Source organism: Ailuropoda melanoleuca, chromosome 4 (genome assembly GCF_002007445.2).
Source record: "Ailuropoda melanoleuca isolate Jingjing chromosome 4, ASM200744v2, whole genome shotgun sequence".
Classification (NCBI taxonomy): Eukaryota; Metazoa; Chordata; class Mammalia; order Carnivora; family Ursidae; genus Ailuropoda; species Ailuropoda melanoleuca.
The window spans coordinates 20,713,980-20,731,067 of record NC_048221.1 but is presented as its reverse complement, the minus strand read 5'-3'; the positions used below and the strand labels follow the sequence as shown (position 1 = coordinate 20,731,067).

At 38.5% G+C, this 17,088-nt stretch overlaps 1 protein-coding gene and 1 pseudogene across 3 annotated transcripts in view; one reads left to right on the top strand and one right to left on the bottom strand.

Moving 5' to 3' along the window:
- Positions 1-17,088, top strand: part of NEK4 (NIMA related kinase 4) — a 33,569-nt gene that overhangs the window by 6,839 nt on the left and 9,642 nt on the right. For all 3 annotated transcript variants that reach the window (XM_034658457.1, XM_034658458.1, XM_034658456.1), the window contains exons 6-14: positions 422-563; positions 2,600-3,007; positions 5,344-5,514; positions 6,030-6,182; positions 6,842-6,908; positions 7,647-7,756; positions 8,865-8,953; positions 10,178-10,383; positions 10,854-10,975. In XM_034658457.1, the coding sequence (XP_034514348.1) occupies positions 422-563; positions 2,600-3,007; positions 5,344-5,514; positions 6,030-6,182; positions 6,842-6,908; positions 7,647-7,756; positions 8,865-8,953; positions 10,178-10,383; positions 10,854-10,975 (1,468 nt within the window). The remainder of the gene's footprint in view (positions 1-421; positions 564-2,599; positions 3,008-5,343; positions 5,515-6,029; positions 6,183-6,841; positions 6,909-7,646; positions 7,757-8,864; positions 8,954-10,177; positions 10,384-10,853; positions 10,976-17,088) is intronic.
- LOC109489575 lies at positions 13,652-14,324 on the bottom strand (annotated as a pseudogene).

Genomic DNA, 17,088 nt, shown 5'->3' with positions numbered 1-17,088 from the left:
AATCTTGTATTTACGGACAAGTTGCAGAGATCCTATAGAGAGTTTCTGTACACCCCTCCCCCAGCTTCTATCATAAACATCTTACATTACCATGATACATTTGTCAGAACTAAGAAAACAACATCAGTACCTGATTGTTGACTAAACTCCAGACTTTTTACCCAATCCAGGATACCATACTGCATTTAGTCCTTCTGTCTCCTTAGTCAACCAAGTTTCTCACTTTCTTGGTTTTTCATGACCTTGATTGATTTTGAGGAGTACTAGTCCAGTGTTTTGCGGAATGCCCCCTGGTTTTCAGAAAACGAATTTCTCTAAATGGAACAGTTTTTATAATACATATACACATTTCCTCAGATATGTATAAACCTTTCATCTTCACTATACTGATAATATTTTTTTTCTTTTTTTCCTCATAAAGAAAAACCTCCAAAAGTAGTATTAAAAATGGCGACTCTAAATCGAAGCCTGTTGCTGCAGTGGTCTCTGGAAATGCCGAATTGAGTCATAAAGTAGCTCCCCTCCAGCCACACTCTTCTGAGGGCCCCAAGACATATGTAATGGTGTGTATTTTAGAAACTATTAAAATGACAGGTTATTGAAGCAGATGGTATAACATGATGTCAACCATTTTACAGTGAACCATTAACTGCATTCGCAGTGTCGTGCAACCACCACTTCTGTCTAGTTCCAAAACATTCTGTGTCACCGCAGAAGGATGCCCCAAGCCATCGAGTGTTCATCCTCATTCTCTCCACCTGGCCCCTGGCAATGCAATGTGTATTCTGTCTCTGTGGATTTGCCTATTCTGAGTATTTCATGTAAATGGAAACACAATATGTGACTTTTCGCGTCTGGCTTCTTTCACTGAGCGTGACGTTTTTGCGGTAGCATGTATATACTCTATTTTTATGTCTGAGTAGTATTCCACTGTACGTGTGCACCACAGTTTGCTTATCCATTCATTCATTGGTGGATATTGAGTTGTTTTCACCTTTTGGCTGTTGGTATGAAAATTTGGGTACAAGTCTTTGGGTCCCTGTTTTCAGTGCTTTTGGGATATATACCTAGAAGTGGAATTGCTGGGTAGGGTGGTAGTTCTATAATTACTTTCTGAACAACCAACACACTGCTTTCCAGAATGATTGCCTTTTACTTTCCCACCAGCTAGTGCACAAGAGCTCTGGTTTCTCCATAACCTCACCAACTCTTGTGATTTTCTGCTTTTCTGATTCTAGCCATCCTAGTGAACGTGAGGTGGTATCTCAGTGTAGTTTTGACCTGTGTTTCCCTAATGACTAACAACAAAGCATCTTCCCACAAGCTTCTTGGCCATTTGTATTCCTTCTCTGGAGAAATGTCTGTTAAGCGCTTTGCCCACTTTTTAGTTGGGTTTTTTTGTATTTCTGTTGTTGAGTTCTTAGAGTTCTTCCTGTAGTCTGCACAGTAGATCCTTATCAGATACATGACTTACAAATATTTCTTCTCATGCTATAGTTTGGCTTGTCACTTTCTTGATAATGTCCCTTTTTTTGCACAAAAGCTTTTAATTTTGATGAAGCCTAGTTTATCTGTTTTTTCTTCTGTGGCTTGTGCTTTTGATGTCATATCTAAGAATTCCTTGCCAAATCCAAGTTCATGATGATGTATGCCTGTGTTTCCTTCTAGGAGTTTTATAATTCTGGCTCTTATGTTTAGGTTGTTGATTCGTTTTTAAATTTTTAAATTTTCTGTTTATTGTGGTGACATAGATATACATAGAATTTGCTATTCTTAAAAAATATTTATTTTAGAGAGATATATATAGAGAGAGAGCACAAGCAGGAGGGGCAGAGAGAGAGAGAGAGAGAGAATCTCAAGCAGACTCCATGCTGAGTACGGAGCCCAGTGCGTGGCTTGATCCCACAACCCTGAGATCACAACCTAAGCTGAAACCATGAGTCAGATGCTTACCCAACTGTGCCACCCAGGCGCCCTAGAGCTTGCCATTTTGAGCCACCTCTAAGCCTACAATTCAGTGGCCTTAACTACACTCATAATATTGTGCAACCCATCACCATTATCTTCCAAAACCCTTTCATCACTCCAAGTAAACTCTGTATTCATTAAGCAATAGTTCCCCGTTCCTCCTTTTTCCAGGCCCTGGTAACCTCTAATCTACTTTCTGTCTCTAAGAGTTTGCCCGTTCTAGATGAGTGGAATCATACAGTATGTCCTGTTGTGTCTGGCTGATTTCATTTAGCATGTTTTTAAGGTTCATCCATGTTGTAGCATGTACCAGTACTTCATTCCTTTTTATGGCTGAGTAATATTCCATTGTTATGTGTATATCGTATTTGTTTATCCCTTCATCTGCTAATGGACATTTAGGTTGTTTCCACCTTTTGGCCAGTGTGAATAATGCTGCTGTAAACATTGGTGAGCAAATATCCGTTTGAGTCCCTACTTTCAGTTCTTTGGGGTATTTACCTAGGAGTGAAATTGCCGGGTCATGTGGTGATTCTATGTTTAACTTTCTGAGGAATCTGCTGTACCTTTTTGAGTTAATTTTATGTGGTGTGAGGAGTGCTGTAATAAGTTGGAAGCATATTTTCATCAGGGTGAAGACAAATGTTTGTCCCAGGAGAAACCCACAGTCACTGGCCCCTTGAAGACACCAACAAGTCTGAAAGGCCACAGCTGCAAACCAGATGTGAGCAATACCTCAGAATCACTAGCCACGATCAGTAAAGTGAAAATTGACATCCTACCCGCAGAAAGAAGGGATTCACTGAGTGACGGCTTAGTTCGGGAGAATCAGCTAAGACACTTAGATGCCTCTAAGGAGCTAGAAGGTAAATGCAGTATTTCTCAAGTGAAGGGGAAGCTGCAGGATGGTACTAAGCCCAGCCCTCAACCCCGAAACCTAATTCCCACATCGTCCTCTGGTGATGTCACTGGGGAAAGGAATGATGACCCAGTGAGACCTCTGCAGCCCCTCAACAAAGACCAAAAGCCGAAAGACCAGGTGAGTGATATGCATGAGGTGCTGGTTTCAGAGAGAAAACTGGAAAGTGCAGTTACGAAGATGTGGAATGCGGTGTTTATTGTGTTCTAGTTGGCATTTTAGGAAAATCAGTTATTCTGTGTGCCTCTTTAAACATAACAGAAACCGAAGGATAGGACCCGCAGGATTCTTGGGATGCCTTGTGCCCTCGTAGGGTATTTGGTGGAAGCTTGCTATTTGTATGTTTTCTCCCATTTCTTTGTTGCTCTTCCTTAGACCTCCACATGGATAGGTAGTTCCGCCAAGTAGGTAACATCACATTTCTTCTTGCGCTTGGAAAGTTAGTGATTGATCTTATTTCTTAAGGAATAAAAAAAAGTATTTTATGTGTTGAAACCAAAGGGGAAGAAAGAGAAGAAGGAAAGGAAAGGAGCAAAAGGATTTTGATACTAAGAGACTATTCTGAGTAAATTTAAAAGTTAAAACTTTTACTTGAACTTGGAAAGAAGTGTAAGTTAGATGAAACATGGCAACAGGGCAATAGCTAAGGATTAGAGAGAAAGCCAGGACACTTGGTGACCTTTTCATTTTTATGTGTAAAATATTCTAAAAACATATTTAAGATGTATTTTAACTATTTTCATAATCCATGCTAAAATAGTTAAATTTGATATATTAAATATATTTTTATATTTGATCTTTCATATAAGATATATAAAAACTATTTCATACATTTATATTCAAATATTTTATTTTTACCTTTTTAAAGATTTTATTTATTTGAGAGAGAGGGAGAGAGAGTGAGCACGTGCGTGCACAAGCAGGGAAAGGGGCAGAGAGAAGGAGAAGCAGGCTCTCTGCTGAGCAGGGAGCTGGACATGGGGCTTGATCCCAGGACCCTGGGATCATGACCTGAGCCGAAGGCAGACGCTTAACTGACTGAGCCACCCAGGCGCCCCTGTACTCAAATGTTTTAAATAAATTTTTGTTTTTATGGAAAAGTCCCAAGTATAATGCTTTTGTCATTTAAAGTCATTGGATTGAAGTCTTAAACTTTCTTTGGACACTGGAATTCTTATTACTTTGTGGCTAAAACTATGTGTCCTGCTTGTTCTGCTTGGCTCTCAAATTATATTCAGAGAATCTCAAGCCGACTCCATGTGGAGTGTGGAGCTCAATCTCATGACCCTGAGATCATGATCTGAGCTGAAATCAAGAGTCGGCCACTTAACCGACTGAGCTACCCAGGCACCCCAGAAAAGAAGTTTTTTAAAAAAATGTAAATCGAGGGGCGCCTGGGTGGCACAGCAGTTAAAGCGTCTGCCTTCGGCTCAGGGCGTGATCCCAGCGTTCTGGGATCGAGCCCCACATCAGGCTCTTCTGCTATGAGCCTGCTTCTTCCTCTCCCACTCCCCCTGCTTGTGTTCCCTCTCTCGCTGGCTGTCTCTATCTCTGTCGAATAAATAAATAAAATCTTAAAAAAAAAAAAATAAAAATAAAAAAATGTAAATCGAGGGGCACTTGGGTGGCACAGCCGTTAGGCGTCTGCCTTCGACTCAGGGCGTGATCCCAGCGTTATGGGATCGAGCCCCACATCGGGCTCCTCCACTATGAGCCTGCTTTTTCCTTTCCCACTCTCCCTACTCGTGTTCCCTCTCTCGCTGGCTGTCTCTGTCTCTGTCGAATAAATAAATAAAATCTTTAAAAAAAAATAATAAAATAAAAATAAAAAATGTAAATCGAACATCAGCAGTTTCTGGTTAGTAACAATCTGAGTAGTTTAATTAAAATAATTATTTATTTGTTGGGGGGGGTGACCTGGGTGGCCCAAATGGTTAGGCGTCTGCCTTCAGCTCGAGTCATGATCTCCGGGTCCTGAGGTCGGGCTCCCAGTTCAGTGGGGAGTCTGCTTCTCCCTCTCCCTCTGTCTCTCACCTTCCTCATGCTTGCTCTCTCTCTCTAGCTCTCTGTCTCAAATGAATAAATAAAATCTTAAAAAAATATATATATCTATATATAAAATTATTTGGGGGCACCTGTGTGGTACCTGAGCGTGGAGCCTGCTTGGGATTCTCTGCCCCTCCCGTTCATGCTCTCTCTTGCTCTGTCAGATAAATAAATCTTTTTTAAAAAGTAAGTACTTTATTTGGGAAAAGATAAAAAAAGCCAGAATATGTGGGTAACTGACGTCAGCATTTTGTCTTTGCCTGTCAGCACTGCAAATGAGTGTGCATTTTGAGAAAGACACTCCTCCTTATTTCCAGTTATAATTTTACAATAGTTTGGCCATTTGGAAGTTCAAAAGACTATTTCATTATGTTTTCTTTTTTGTTTGTTTTTATTTTATTATCTCTAAGGATCAAGTTCCTGGTGAATGTGTTACAGAAAAACCAGACAGAACCCACCCGGGTTTACAGCCACAGAGCTCGGGCTCTGAGCCTTCCCTCTCTCGACAGCGACGACAGAATAAAAGAGAACAGCCCGAGCATGGTGGGGAAGAGAGACAGGTCAGCAGAGAGCTCCGTGGAGTAAGTCATTGTTCTGCTGCTTGGGAAATAGACTTCGTTTAGAATGATTAGCAGTTGCCAAAAAGGCACGTAAGAAATGCAGGAAACATATGGAGAGGGGTGGCAATGGGGAGATGCTAACTATTAGTTTTCAAATCTCAGGGAGTTGGAAAAAGAGTAAAGATTTTCTCTTCCCCAGAAAAAATGGACAGGTCGTCTTGAGTGTTAAGGGAATAAGCTAACAAGAGTAAATTTCATATCCCTCCTGTGTTATACTGATGAATAGTTTCTTCCTTCTGCATAAAATCATGTTGACACCTAATTTCTTGAAGTGACTTTCACAAGCTCCCTCTCTATCAGCTTCTTAGATGGTAATTCATTTTTGGCAGAGTTTCTTTCCAATAAAGTGCAATGTTTTGAAGTTTTTGAGAGCAAATCATTAATAAATACAAAGGAGACTTACTGGTGAGGGAACTTTGTAGGTGGCTATATAGAAAATTGATAATTTCCCACTTCCCCCTTTTTAATTATTTAAGTTCCAGGAAGCTCCTCCTCGACTTTTGCCTTCTCTTCCCACTGTTGGAAAAATGGATGTCACATTAACACAAAAAGATGCTGAAAACCAAAGTAGAGTGTCTGTTGGGTCTGCTGCGAGCTGTTCGAGGAGCAGGGAGGTGTTATCATCAAAGGTTTGTGAGAGTGTATATTAGATTTTTTTTTTCAACCTTCTTTTAAAACTTTTTTGGTTGTAAAAATCCTGCATATGTTGTGAAGTTTTTGTATTAAAACATCTTAGCTGGGGCGCCTGGGTGGCTCAGTTGGTTAAGCGTCTGCCTTCAGCTCAGGTCATGATCCCAGGGTGCTGGGATCAAGCCCTGCGACGGGCTCCTTGCTCAGTGGGGAGCCTGCTTCTCCCTCTCCCTCCCTCCCCCTGCTTATGCGCACTCTATCTCTGTCAAATAAATAAATAAAATCTTAAAACAGAACATCTTAGCCCTGCTTTTTGCCCAACAACAGAGGGGACAAATTTTTGTTCTCAGCAGAAGCTTTTATTGAAAGGGATGGAATCTGTAGTTCCAGGGATGGTCACTTCCACTTAATTAAGGAAACTAAGTAGATTCTGAATGTAAGAAATGCGAAATTTCCATTTGCCCTTCCAAAAATGAGAAATGAGGGTTCTGATCATTCCTAGCTAGTAGTTGTAACCGTGATGTGGACTGATTTCAAACAGACATTCCTTTAAATACCTGTGCAGGGCCTTTCCTGTAGTGCTGGATGATATGTCAAACATTGCAGCTGTTAAAAAAAATAGTGAGTAGGAGTGAAAGTAACTAACTCTCTTTAAAAGGATCGACCATTATCAGCAAGAGAGAGGAGGCGACTAAAGCAGTCACAGGAAGAGGTGTTCCCTTCAGGTAAAGTTTTCTCTTCCCTTTATCTGTTGGAGGTTGTTGGTTTGGCTTATGGATATAGCATTGGTTCTGATTGTGAGGTGTGAAGAATTTTCAGCATCAGTGATCCATTTGGGAAGCAGATTTGGAAGAATTTTTGAAATTTCTTAGGCCTTTAAAATAAATCAGTATAGGCTGTTGGGTCAGAGGAAGAGGATATTAAAACAAGAGCAAGAGGGCTTTGAGTGGCATTCACTCCTGGGAGATTTCAGACAGGAGATGGAGTGAGCGTTTAATTTGTTTCCGTGTTCAGATTCTGCGGGTCAGGAGGTGCTGTCTTCTCAGGAACAGAGGGACGAAGCTGGGAGAATGGTGCTGCCCTGGGCTGAGGGCTGCGATCATTCTTATTACTATAATCTAAAGACAGTACTAGCTGTTTCTGTTTATTGAATAGACTGACTGTGGCTCAAGCATTATGGGAAGCATTTTAAGAACATTATCTCATCTCCTTTTTACTGTAACTGTCAAAGGTAGGCAGCACTATCTGTATTTTGCACCCGAGGAAACTGAGGCTTAGAGAGGTTACATAACATGACCAGGGTCACAGAGCTGGTGGCCCTAGAACTGAGGTTTGAACTGAGGTGTCACACATGAGTGAGGATGAGTGTGCTGAGTTACTTCTAGTCTGGTGCTTGCCGTAAAGCCCTCTTCTGTGGAGGCCAGCCCACCACAGACAACTGCTGGGGGTGGTCACTTTTTCAGGCCCTTCAGTGAGGAGAGCTTCTCTGAGTGCATCGGGGCCCGGGAAACCACAAGAAGAAGGCCAGCCCACCCCTGCCCAACGGTTGTCTTCTGACTGCACTGCTGCTCAGGTATGTTACACAATCCTACGGAAAAGGGGGGCAGGTCTACATCTGGCGAGCCGAATACAGTAAACCTCGTAAATGCCAGCTCCATTGATTTCTAGGATGGCCCTGCCTTAAGTTATACTTTTTCACTCTTGATAAGGGAGAGAACTGGAGAATAATAACTAAAAAGATTATTTTGCTCCATTAAAGGAATGAGTTTTTTAGGTGCTCTTATAAGCGGTTGGTAGCTTAGTTACTATTTTTTTTAGGTAGTGTTTAAAACAGGACTTCCAGAGAGCTTCCACTAGGCAACATTTTGCTTATTCTGTTGTGTAACCAGTATACCCGCCTACCTGGCCAAATTTTAGTCTCATTTGCTTATCTTTGCTCAGTTTCCTGTTTGTGTCTGAGTTCCTTAGCTTCTCACCTAGGGAGGAGGCAGGGGCTACATCTAGCGGCTAAATGGGTAGTTGCAAGGTTTCCAACCAATGTTCGTTTTCTGTGTAATGATACCCAGGGAATAATTATCCATTTTTCTCTATTGCAGTTTTTGACATTATTTCTGAGAGCATATAATTATTTAAAGAAATAGAAACTTCCTGCTTTTAAAGTAAGGAAGATTTGTTGCTTTAACAGTATTCTGTGAATAACTTGTTTCACTAATCAAGATATTCCTCTTCATTTTCCGAAGTTGGAAGGTTTGTGTGTAATTAAATCAAGCAATCCTTTAAGGTATTTTAACAAAGAGTCTCAGATATAAGCAAACTGAGGTTGCTTTTATTTAGGTGGCGTTTAATCTAGCTTAAAATTCCTTAGATTACCAGCCCTCTGCTTAGGAGTTGGGGTACCAGAACTGTTTGCTCTCTTCTGGAAAGGAAATTTCTTCATAGCTGAGACTTTCCAGGGTCTTGTAAAACTTTACCTTAATGTTCTTCAGGGTTCACTCGTGAACTTTATGGGTGAACTGGGACATCATTTGGGTAAAGTAACTTCAACTTTTAGATCATTAGTTTCCTTCCTGTTAAATTGGACCCAGGTGCACACTGTGTCTAGATATAGCATCTAAGAGTGTTGCATGTATTATGTTCTGGTTGTGTTGTCATGTGGAATTTTGTTTTTCCAAACATTAAAGGAAAGGAAACTCATCCATTGTCTGTCTGAGGATGAATTCAGTTCTTCTACAAGTTCAACTGATAAATCAGATGGGGATTCCAAGGAACGGTAATATTCTTATTTTTCTGTCTCCTCTCATAAACAGTTTCTATTTTGATTAGTCTTAAATGTGTATTCAGACCTGTAGTGCTGTCATCAATAACATTATAAATGAGTTTTGGTACGTGTTAGAGCTAAAACTATCTCTTCTGATGAACACATCTTGATTTTATTCAGAATTCTTATAGAATGTCTTCTTAGATCTATCGTTTATAGTTTTTATCAGATTTGCAAAAATTTTGACTGTTACTTTTTCATAATTTTTTTGGTCTCCCTTTTGCCTTCTTGAGGATTTTAATTACGTATATATTAGATTGTTTAAAGTTGTCCCATAGTTCACTGATGGTGTTCGTGTTTTTTAGACTTTTTTCTGTTTCATTTTTGATAGATTCTACTGCCCTGTCTTTGGGTTCACTCTTTTCTTCTATAGCATCTAGCCTGCTAATCCTATCTCATGTATTCAACACACTGTATTTTTTAATTTCCAGCAGTTCTATTTGGGTCTTTTTATAACTTCCGTGCCTCTCCTTAATATGTTAATGCATTTCTCTACCTTGGACATGTGGATTATATTTATAATAACCACTTTAATGTCTATCTACAAAGTCTATCACTTTTGTCACTTTTGGGTCTGTTGCTATTAACTGATTTTTTTTTTCTCTTCATAAGTGTGTGCTATTTTTCTGCTGCTTTGCATGTCTGGTATTTTTGACTGGATGCCAGACATTGTCAATTTTATCTCATTGGGGGCTGGTATTTTTTTTATTGCTTTAAATATTCTTGAACTTTGTACATGGACTAAAAATAGTTGGGCAGAATTTATACATAGAACCTGGGGCTTCTTTCTGGTCTCTCTTTTCTAAGATTTCACTCTCACTTTCTAGCGTCTGTGGTTGTCTTGAACTCTGTCCTTTGGTTTTGCAGGCCAGAAAGACTGTGGGTTTTCTGTTGTACTTTAGTGACCTATGGCCTGCCCTTAGGCTAAAAGATGTTGGTGCCCCTCCAGAACCTGCCTACAGGTTTTGTACATTCTCCATTGTCTTCACATACCGGATTTTTGTATTTTGCTGAGTTTATACCTATATATTGAAGGTTCTGTCTGTGAGAGCTTTCTTAGCTATTTTTAGAAGCAGAACATTCGTAAATGGTGTTTTGTATCTAATTTTTTAATGAAAAGTTCTCATAAAGCCAATGAAATCAGGGGAATGGGGAATTTTTTTTTTTTCCCCTCAGAAAAGGTCATACAAATGAAATGAGTGACCTGGTGCAGTTGATGACTCAGACCCTAAAATTGGAGTCTAAAGAGAACTATGAAGATCTCCCGGTTCCAGAGCCAGTGTCAGAATTTAAACTTCATCGGAAGTACCGGGATACACTGATACTTCATGGGAAAGTTGCAGAAGAAGCTGAGGACCTCCATGTTAAAGAGCTACCTTCTGGTGATTTATTCTTTTACAGCAAACTGGAGAGCATGCTTATTGGAGAAATGTATCACACCAAGAAGATAATGCTCACAAAATCTTTTTTGCTTTTTTATTATTTTGTTTGGATAGCTCCATAAGAGGCATACCTTATTTTATGCAGCAAGTTGTGTTCCTGAAAAGTTGCATGAAAATTGTTTCTTTAAATAAATATGAATGCATGTTTGGATTTTTCATGTGGCTTTTCTTGAAATTAGACAGTTGTGGATTTTAGGTCTAGGGAGGTGGTAATGAGACATGAAATGTAAGTTCATATATACATTTGTCGTCATTAAAAATACATGAAGTTATTAAACCTAACTCTTGTCAAAGTGAGAAGAATCTTAATATGACAAGATTTTTTTAAAAACATGTTCTTCCTGCTGTAGTGGTGAAAGTATTTATTTTTCCCTATATCTTTGTTAATTGCTTTTTTGCTGTCATGCCAGGTTCTGAAAAGATCAGAAGAATAGTTGAAGTTTTGAGAGCTGATGTAATCCAGGGCCTGGGGATTCAGCTTTTAGAACAGGTGTATGACCTTTTGGAAGAAGAGGATGAATTGGAGAGAGAGGTGAGTATCCCATTAGCTGTGTCAGCTGCTTATGCTATAGAATTCTTTTTAACAGACTTTTCAAATTTAATTAACGTACTGTACATTTGACCCATTTAAAGTGTACCATTCGGTGGTTTTTAGTATGTTCGCAGAGTTGTACAGCCATTACCACAACCAGTGTTAGAACATTTAATACCCCCAGAAGAGTCTCTGTACTCATCACTCTGCATTGTCCCCCAAGCCCTCCATCCTTAAGCAAACACTGATATTTTGATGTCTATAGATTTGCCTATTCTGAACATTTCATTTAAATGGACTCATATAAAACCTGTAGTCTTTTGTGATTGGTTTCTTTCAGTTAGCATAATGTTTTCAAGATTCATCCGTGTTGTAGCATATATCACATTCTTCATTGTTTTATATGGTCAGGTAATATTCCATTATATGCCTATACTGCATTTTCTTCATCAACTGATGGACACTTAGGTGGTTTCCACTTTTTAACTATTATGAATAATGCTGCTATGCACATTTATTTTTGTGTGGACATGTATTTTCATTTTTCTTGGGTATGTACCTAGGAGTGAAAATTGCTAAGTCATATAGAAAGTCTGTGTTAACATTTTGAAGGACTGCCAGACTGTTTTCCAAAGCAGCTGTACCATTTTCCATCCCATCAGTAATGTATGAGGGTTCTAATTTCTCCACATTCTTGTCAACACTTGTTATTGTCATCATTTTGATAATAACCATCCTAGCAGGTGGGAAGTGATACCTTGTTATGGTTTTGATTTGCGATTCCCTAATGGGTAACGATGTTGGCATCTTTCAGTGCTTGTTGGTCACCTGTAGATGTTTTTCAGAGACACATCTATTCTGACCTTTTACAGATCTTAAAATTGTTATTTATCTTTTTATTGTTGAGTTGTAAGAGTAGTTTGTACATTCTAGATACAAGTGCTTTATCAGATATGTGATTTATAAAAAGTTTTCCCTATTCTGTGGTGGTGTTTTCACTTTATGGCATTGTTTGTAGCACAAAAGATTTTAATTTTGTTGAAGTCTAATTTATTTATTTTATTTTTTGTCATTTGTAGTTTTGGTACCATATCTAAGAAGGCTTTCCCTAAGCTAAGGTCTTGAAGATTTATTCCTATCTTTTCTTCTAAGAGTTTTATCACACACGTTCTTACAAATAGGTCTGTAATCCATTTGATTTAATTTGTACAAGGAAGGGCTTCATCTTTATTCTTTTGCATGTGGATATCCATTTGTCTCAGCAAACCGTTCTTTTCCTACTGAATTGTCTTGGCACCCTTGTTGAAAATCAGTTGACCATAATGTAAGGATTTATTTCTAGACTCTTGATTATGTCCCATTGATTTAAGTCTCTGTTTGTGTCTGTACTGCACTGTCTTCATTACTGTAGCATTGTAGTAAGTTTTGAAATCAGAAAGTGTTAGTCTTCCAACTTTGCTCTTTTTTTTCAAGACTCTTTTGGCCATTATTTGCATTTTCATGTGAGTTTTAGGATCAACTTATTAATTTTTGTAAAAATGCCAGCTGGGATTTTGATTAGGATGCTGTAGAATCATTCTCTAAATAAATTTTAGTTTGACTCACCTTACTTTTCTGCTTAAAGTTACTGTTATTGTACTAAAATCTTATTTCTTTTTGAGAGATTCATTATATATGCTCACCTATTTGAAATTGAACAGTAAGGCATACTTATATTTATAGAACACAAACAGTTCTATACCAATTTAAAAAAATTGCCTTTTCTTGTCTGATACAAAGGTAATAAATACATGGTTGTTGTAGAACATTTAGAATATACAGATTTAAAAATAAAAATGAGTGTACTCTTAGCCCTCAGTGATTCCAGATTTTGTTGTTTATCACTCCATAAATAGTAGTCGCATTTACTACTACTAACACGGTTTTCTAAGCACTTTACATGTATTAAGTCATTTAAATCTCCAGCAATCCATTGAAGTTGTTACAAGTGACTCATTTTACAGATGAAGACTCTGAAGCACAGAGAGATTAAATGAGTTGCCCAAAGTCACACCGCTAACAGTTGGCTGAACAACTGGCCTTCAGTGCAGACAGTCTGATTCCAGAGCCCCTGTTCTCAACCACTGTTCTCTACTGCCTTTTATTCTCTTATACATATGTCTGTGGTTCGCTGTGTATGTACGCATCCATCACATCCATATATGTATCATAGCCTTTTTTTTTAAACCCAAACAGGATTATACTGTACACAGTTTGCAGTGTGTGTTTTTCACGTAATGGTACAACTGAGCTTAGACACACAGCCAGGTCCTGGTAATAAAAACCGCTCTTGAGTGTTCCTGTTCTCCCAGGGGCTAGTTCCTGATTGGGTCATGCAGATTATTCTCCAGTGTGTCAGTTGCATTACATCACACCTGCATTATGGAAACTTTCAAAGTAGTGCCTCAACAAACATTTTTTGACTAGTTATACTTTAAAAATATTTATATTTCTAGTTTTTTGGTGATAATAATAGCAACAATGGTGAAGCCTTAAATTCCTAGAAATACAGTTGCTTCTCTACCAGTTAATTTTATTGTTTTGGATTCATTATCTTATTTTATTCAAATACCAGTCTGAACACACATGGTCCAAGAACACTCAAACCAGATGTAAACAGATGTTAAAGATTGATCTTTAAACATCATAGTCAGTGATGTCACACTTGCCTATGAGCTCACCAACATAAAACTACATCCACACCCCAGTGGCCACCAACCCATTCAGCAGAGCTTCCTTAACTCTGAGTTGTTGGAAGCTAATAGTTTGAACACTCTTGATTATTTTTTTCAAACTCTGAATAGCTGTAGGGATCTCAGCAGAGATTGGTTGGAAGAACCAGCTCAACCTTGGCATACTGCCAAAATGTTGCCAAAGCTTTGAGTAAGTCACAGCAGTGCCAGGGCCTTCTCTGAGAGGTTACAGACAAACTGGGCCATGTCCAGGATGGAGAGTCTGTTATCCTGGATGGCTGCTGAATGTCACTTCTCCAACAATTTAATAATAAATGATATCTAAGTGTTCTAATTTTTTATTTTAAAATAACTTTAGACTAACAGAAAGTTGCAAAAAGAATATTAAGAATTCCTGAATACTCATCTATATTCCCTAATATTACTATTTTGCCACTTTTGCTTCATTGTTCTCTTTCTCCACATGTATAATTATTTTTCTATCCATTTATGAGAATGTCTCTCCACCCCTGAATTCTTCGGTGTATTTCCTAAAAACAAGATATGTCCTTATAGAGGTGCCTGGGTGGCTCAGTTGATTGGGTGTCCAACTCTTGGTTTTGGCTCAGGTCCTGATCTTGGGGTTTTGGGATCAAGCCCCCATCAGGCACCACACTGAGTGCACAGCCTGCTTGGGATTCTCTCTCTCTCTCTTTCTCTCTCTGAAAAAAATAAATAAATAAAAAGAATATGTCCTTATATAACCACAGCTCGGTGATCAAATTCAGAAAATTAACATTGATACAATACCATTATCTAATCTACAGATCTTACTTAAATTTCACTAATTGTCATGCTGATATCCTTTATAGTGAAAGAAAAAAAAATCTATTCTAGGATTCAGTAGATTCAACTCAATCAGGTTGAATTAAATTAAGGATTACCTTTTTAAATAGGTTTATTAAGATAAAATTCACATACCATGCAGTTCACTCACTTAAAGTGTACAGTTCAGTGGTTTTTTAATATATTCACAAGTATGTATTTGCTGTCAGCACAGTCAATTTTAAATATTTTTGTCTCCTTAAAAAGAAACCTTATACTTTAGCTATTGGCCCTCTATCTTCTCCTTTCAGTTCTCAGGAACCAGTAATCTGCCTTCTCTCTATATAAATTTACCTATTCTGGACATTTCATTTAATAGAATCATATAAAATATGTAGTCTTCTGTGATGGCTTCTTTCACTTAGCATGATGTCCTCAAGGTTCATCTGTATAGGAGCACGTATCAGTACTTCATTCCTTTTTATGGCCAAACGGTATTCTATTGTGTGGATATGCCACACGATATTTTGTTTAATCTTTTCATCAGTTGATGGACATTTGGGTTGTTTCCACCTTTTGCCTGTCGTGACTAAGTTTAGTATAAACATTGGTGTGCAAGCTCTTGCGTGGATTCAGTTCCCTTGGGTGTATAACTAGGAGTGGAATTGTTGGGTCATATGGGAATTCTACATTTAAATGTTTGAGGAACTTCCAGACAGCTTTCCAAGGCAGCATAAGACAGTTCCAATTTCTTCACATCCTAGTCAACACTTGTTATTATCTGACTTTTTGTTTAGCCATCCTAGCAGGTGTGAAGGGGTATTCATTGTGATTTTTTTTTAAAAGATTTTTATTTATTTATTTGACAGAGGTAGAGACAGCCAGCAAGAGAGGGAACACAAGCAGGGGGAGTGGGAGAGGAAGAAGCAGGCTCCCAGTGGACGAGCCTGATGTGGGGCTCGATCCCAGAACGCTAGGATCATGCCCTGAGCCGAAGGCAAACGCTTAACGACTAAGCCACCCAGGCGCCCCTCATTGTGGTATTGATTTGCATTTCCCAGTTGAATAATGATGTTGAGCGTCTTTTCATGTACTACTTTCCATTTGTGTATTTTCTTTGGAGATATGTCTACTCAAGTTCTTTGCCGATTTTTAAATTGAGCTATTTATATTTTAATTAATGAGTTGTGGAAATCTCTATTCTAGATAGAAGTCTTATCAAATATCTGATTTGTAAATATTTTTCCCATTCTGTGGGAATGGTAGAATGTCTTTTTACTCTCCCCTCCTTTTTTTTACAGTCTGAAATCCTCGCCTTTATTTCTTGGCCAGCCTCAATGGGCGGGTTGGTCAGGGTGAATTCTGTTGGTCTGGAGGCAGCTCCAGGTACTCCCTGTGGACGCTGGGGTACTCGGGGCCAGCCTCTCCTTTGTAGGCCCCCACCTTTGGGGTGCAGTGGGTTTGGGCAGGGCCCTGCCCCCTGAATTTCTCCAGCTCCACCTTCAGCCCATCCTTCACCTCGGGTGGCAAGTGCAGCCGCTGCTCCACCTCCTCTTCTTTTTACTTCCTTGATAGTGTTCTTTGAAGCACAAAAATTTTCAGTTTTGATGCGGTCCCAATTTATTTTTGTTACTTGTGTTTCTGGTGTCGTCAAAGAATCCATTGCCAGATCCAAGATCATATAGGCTTACCTTTAGGTTTTTCTCTAAAAGGTTTATAGTTTTAGTTTGTACATTTAGGACTTTGATGTATTTTGAGTTAATTTTTGTATATGGTTTGGAGTAAAGGTCCATCTTCATTCTTATGTATGTGGTTATCCTGTTGTCTATCATTTGTTGGAAAGACTATTCTGTCACCTTGTCAAAAAAAAGGACCACATACACATGGGTTTATTTTTAGACTCTCAGTGCTGTTTCTTTAATCTGTGTTTGTCCTTATGCCAGCACTATACTGTCTTGTTAACTGTTCTTTGTAGTAAGTTTTGAAATCAAGATAGATGAGTCCTCCAACTTGGTTATTTTTCAAAATTGTTTTGGCTATTCTGGGTCCCTTACAATTCTTTGAATTTTAGAATTTGCTTATCAATTTCTTCAAAGAAGCCAGCTGGAATTCTTATACGGACTGCATTGAATCGGCAGATTCATTTGTGGAGTATTACCATCTTAGTAAAATTAAGACTTTTGACTCATGAACATGAGGTGATTTTCCATTTATTTGGATCTTAGGTTTCTTTAAATAATGTTTTACAGTTTTCAGAGTGTAAGTTTCATACCTCTCTTGTCAAATTTATTCCTGAGTATTTTATTATTTTTGATGCTATTGGAATTTTATATGTTCATTTGGGATTGTTTACTGCAAATGCATAGAAATAAATTTGATTTTGAAAATCTTGACCTTGGGTCCTACAACCTTGCTGAGCTTGTTTATGTATTTAATATCTTTTTCTTTTCTTTTTTTTTTTTTTGGAGGTGGTGGTGGACTCCTTGGAATTTTCTTTATATAATATCATGTCATCTTTGAATAGAGTTAGTTTTACTTTCTGGTCTTCTTTTCTTGCCTATTGCCCTGGCTGGAACC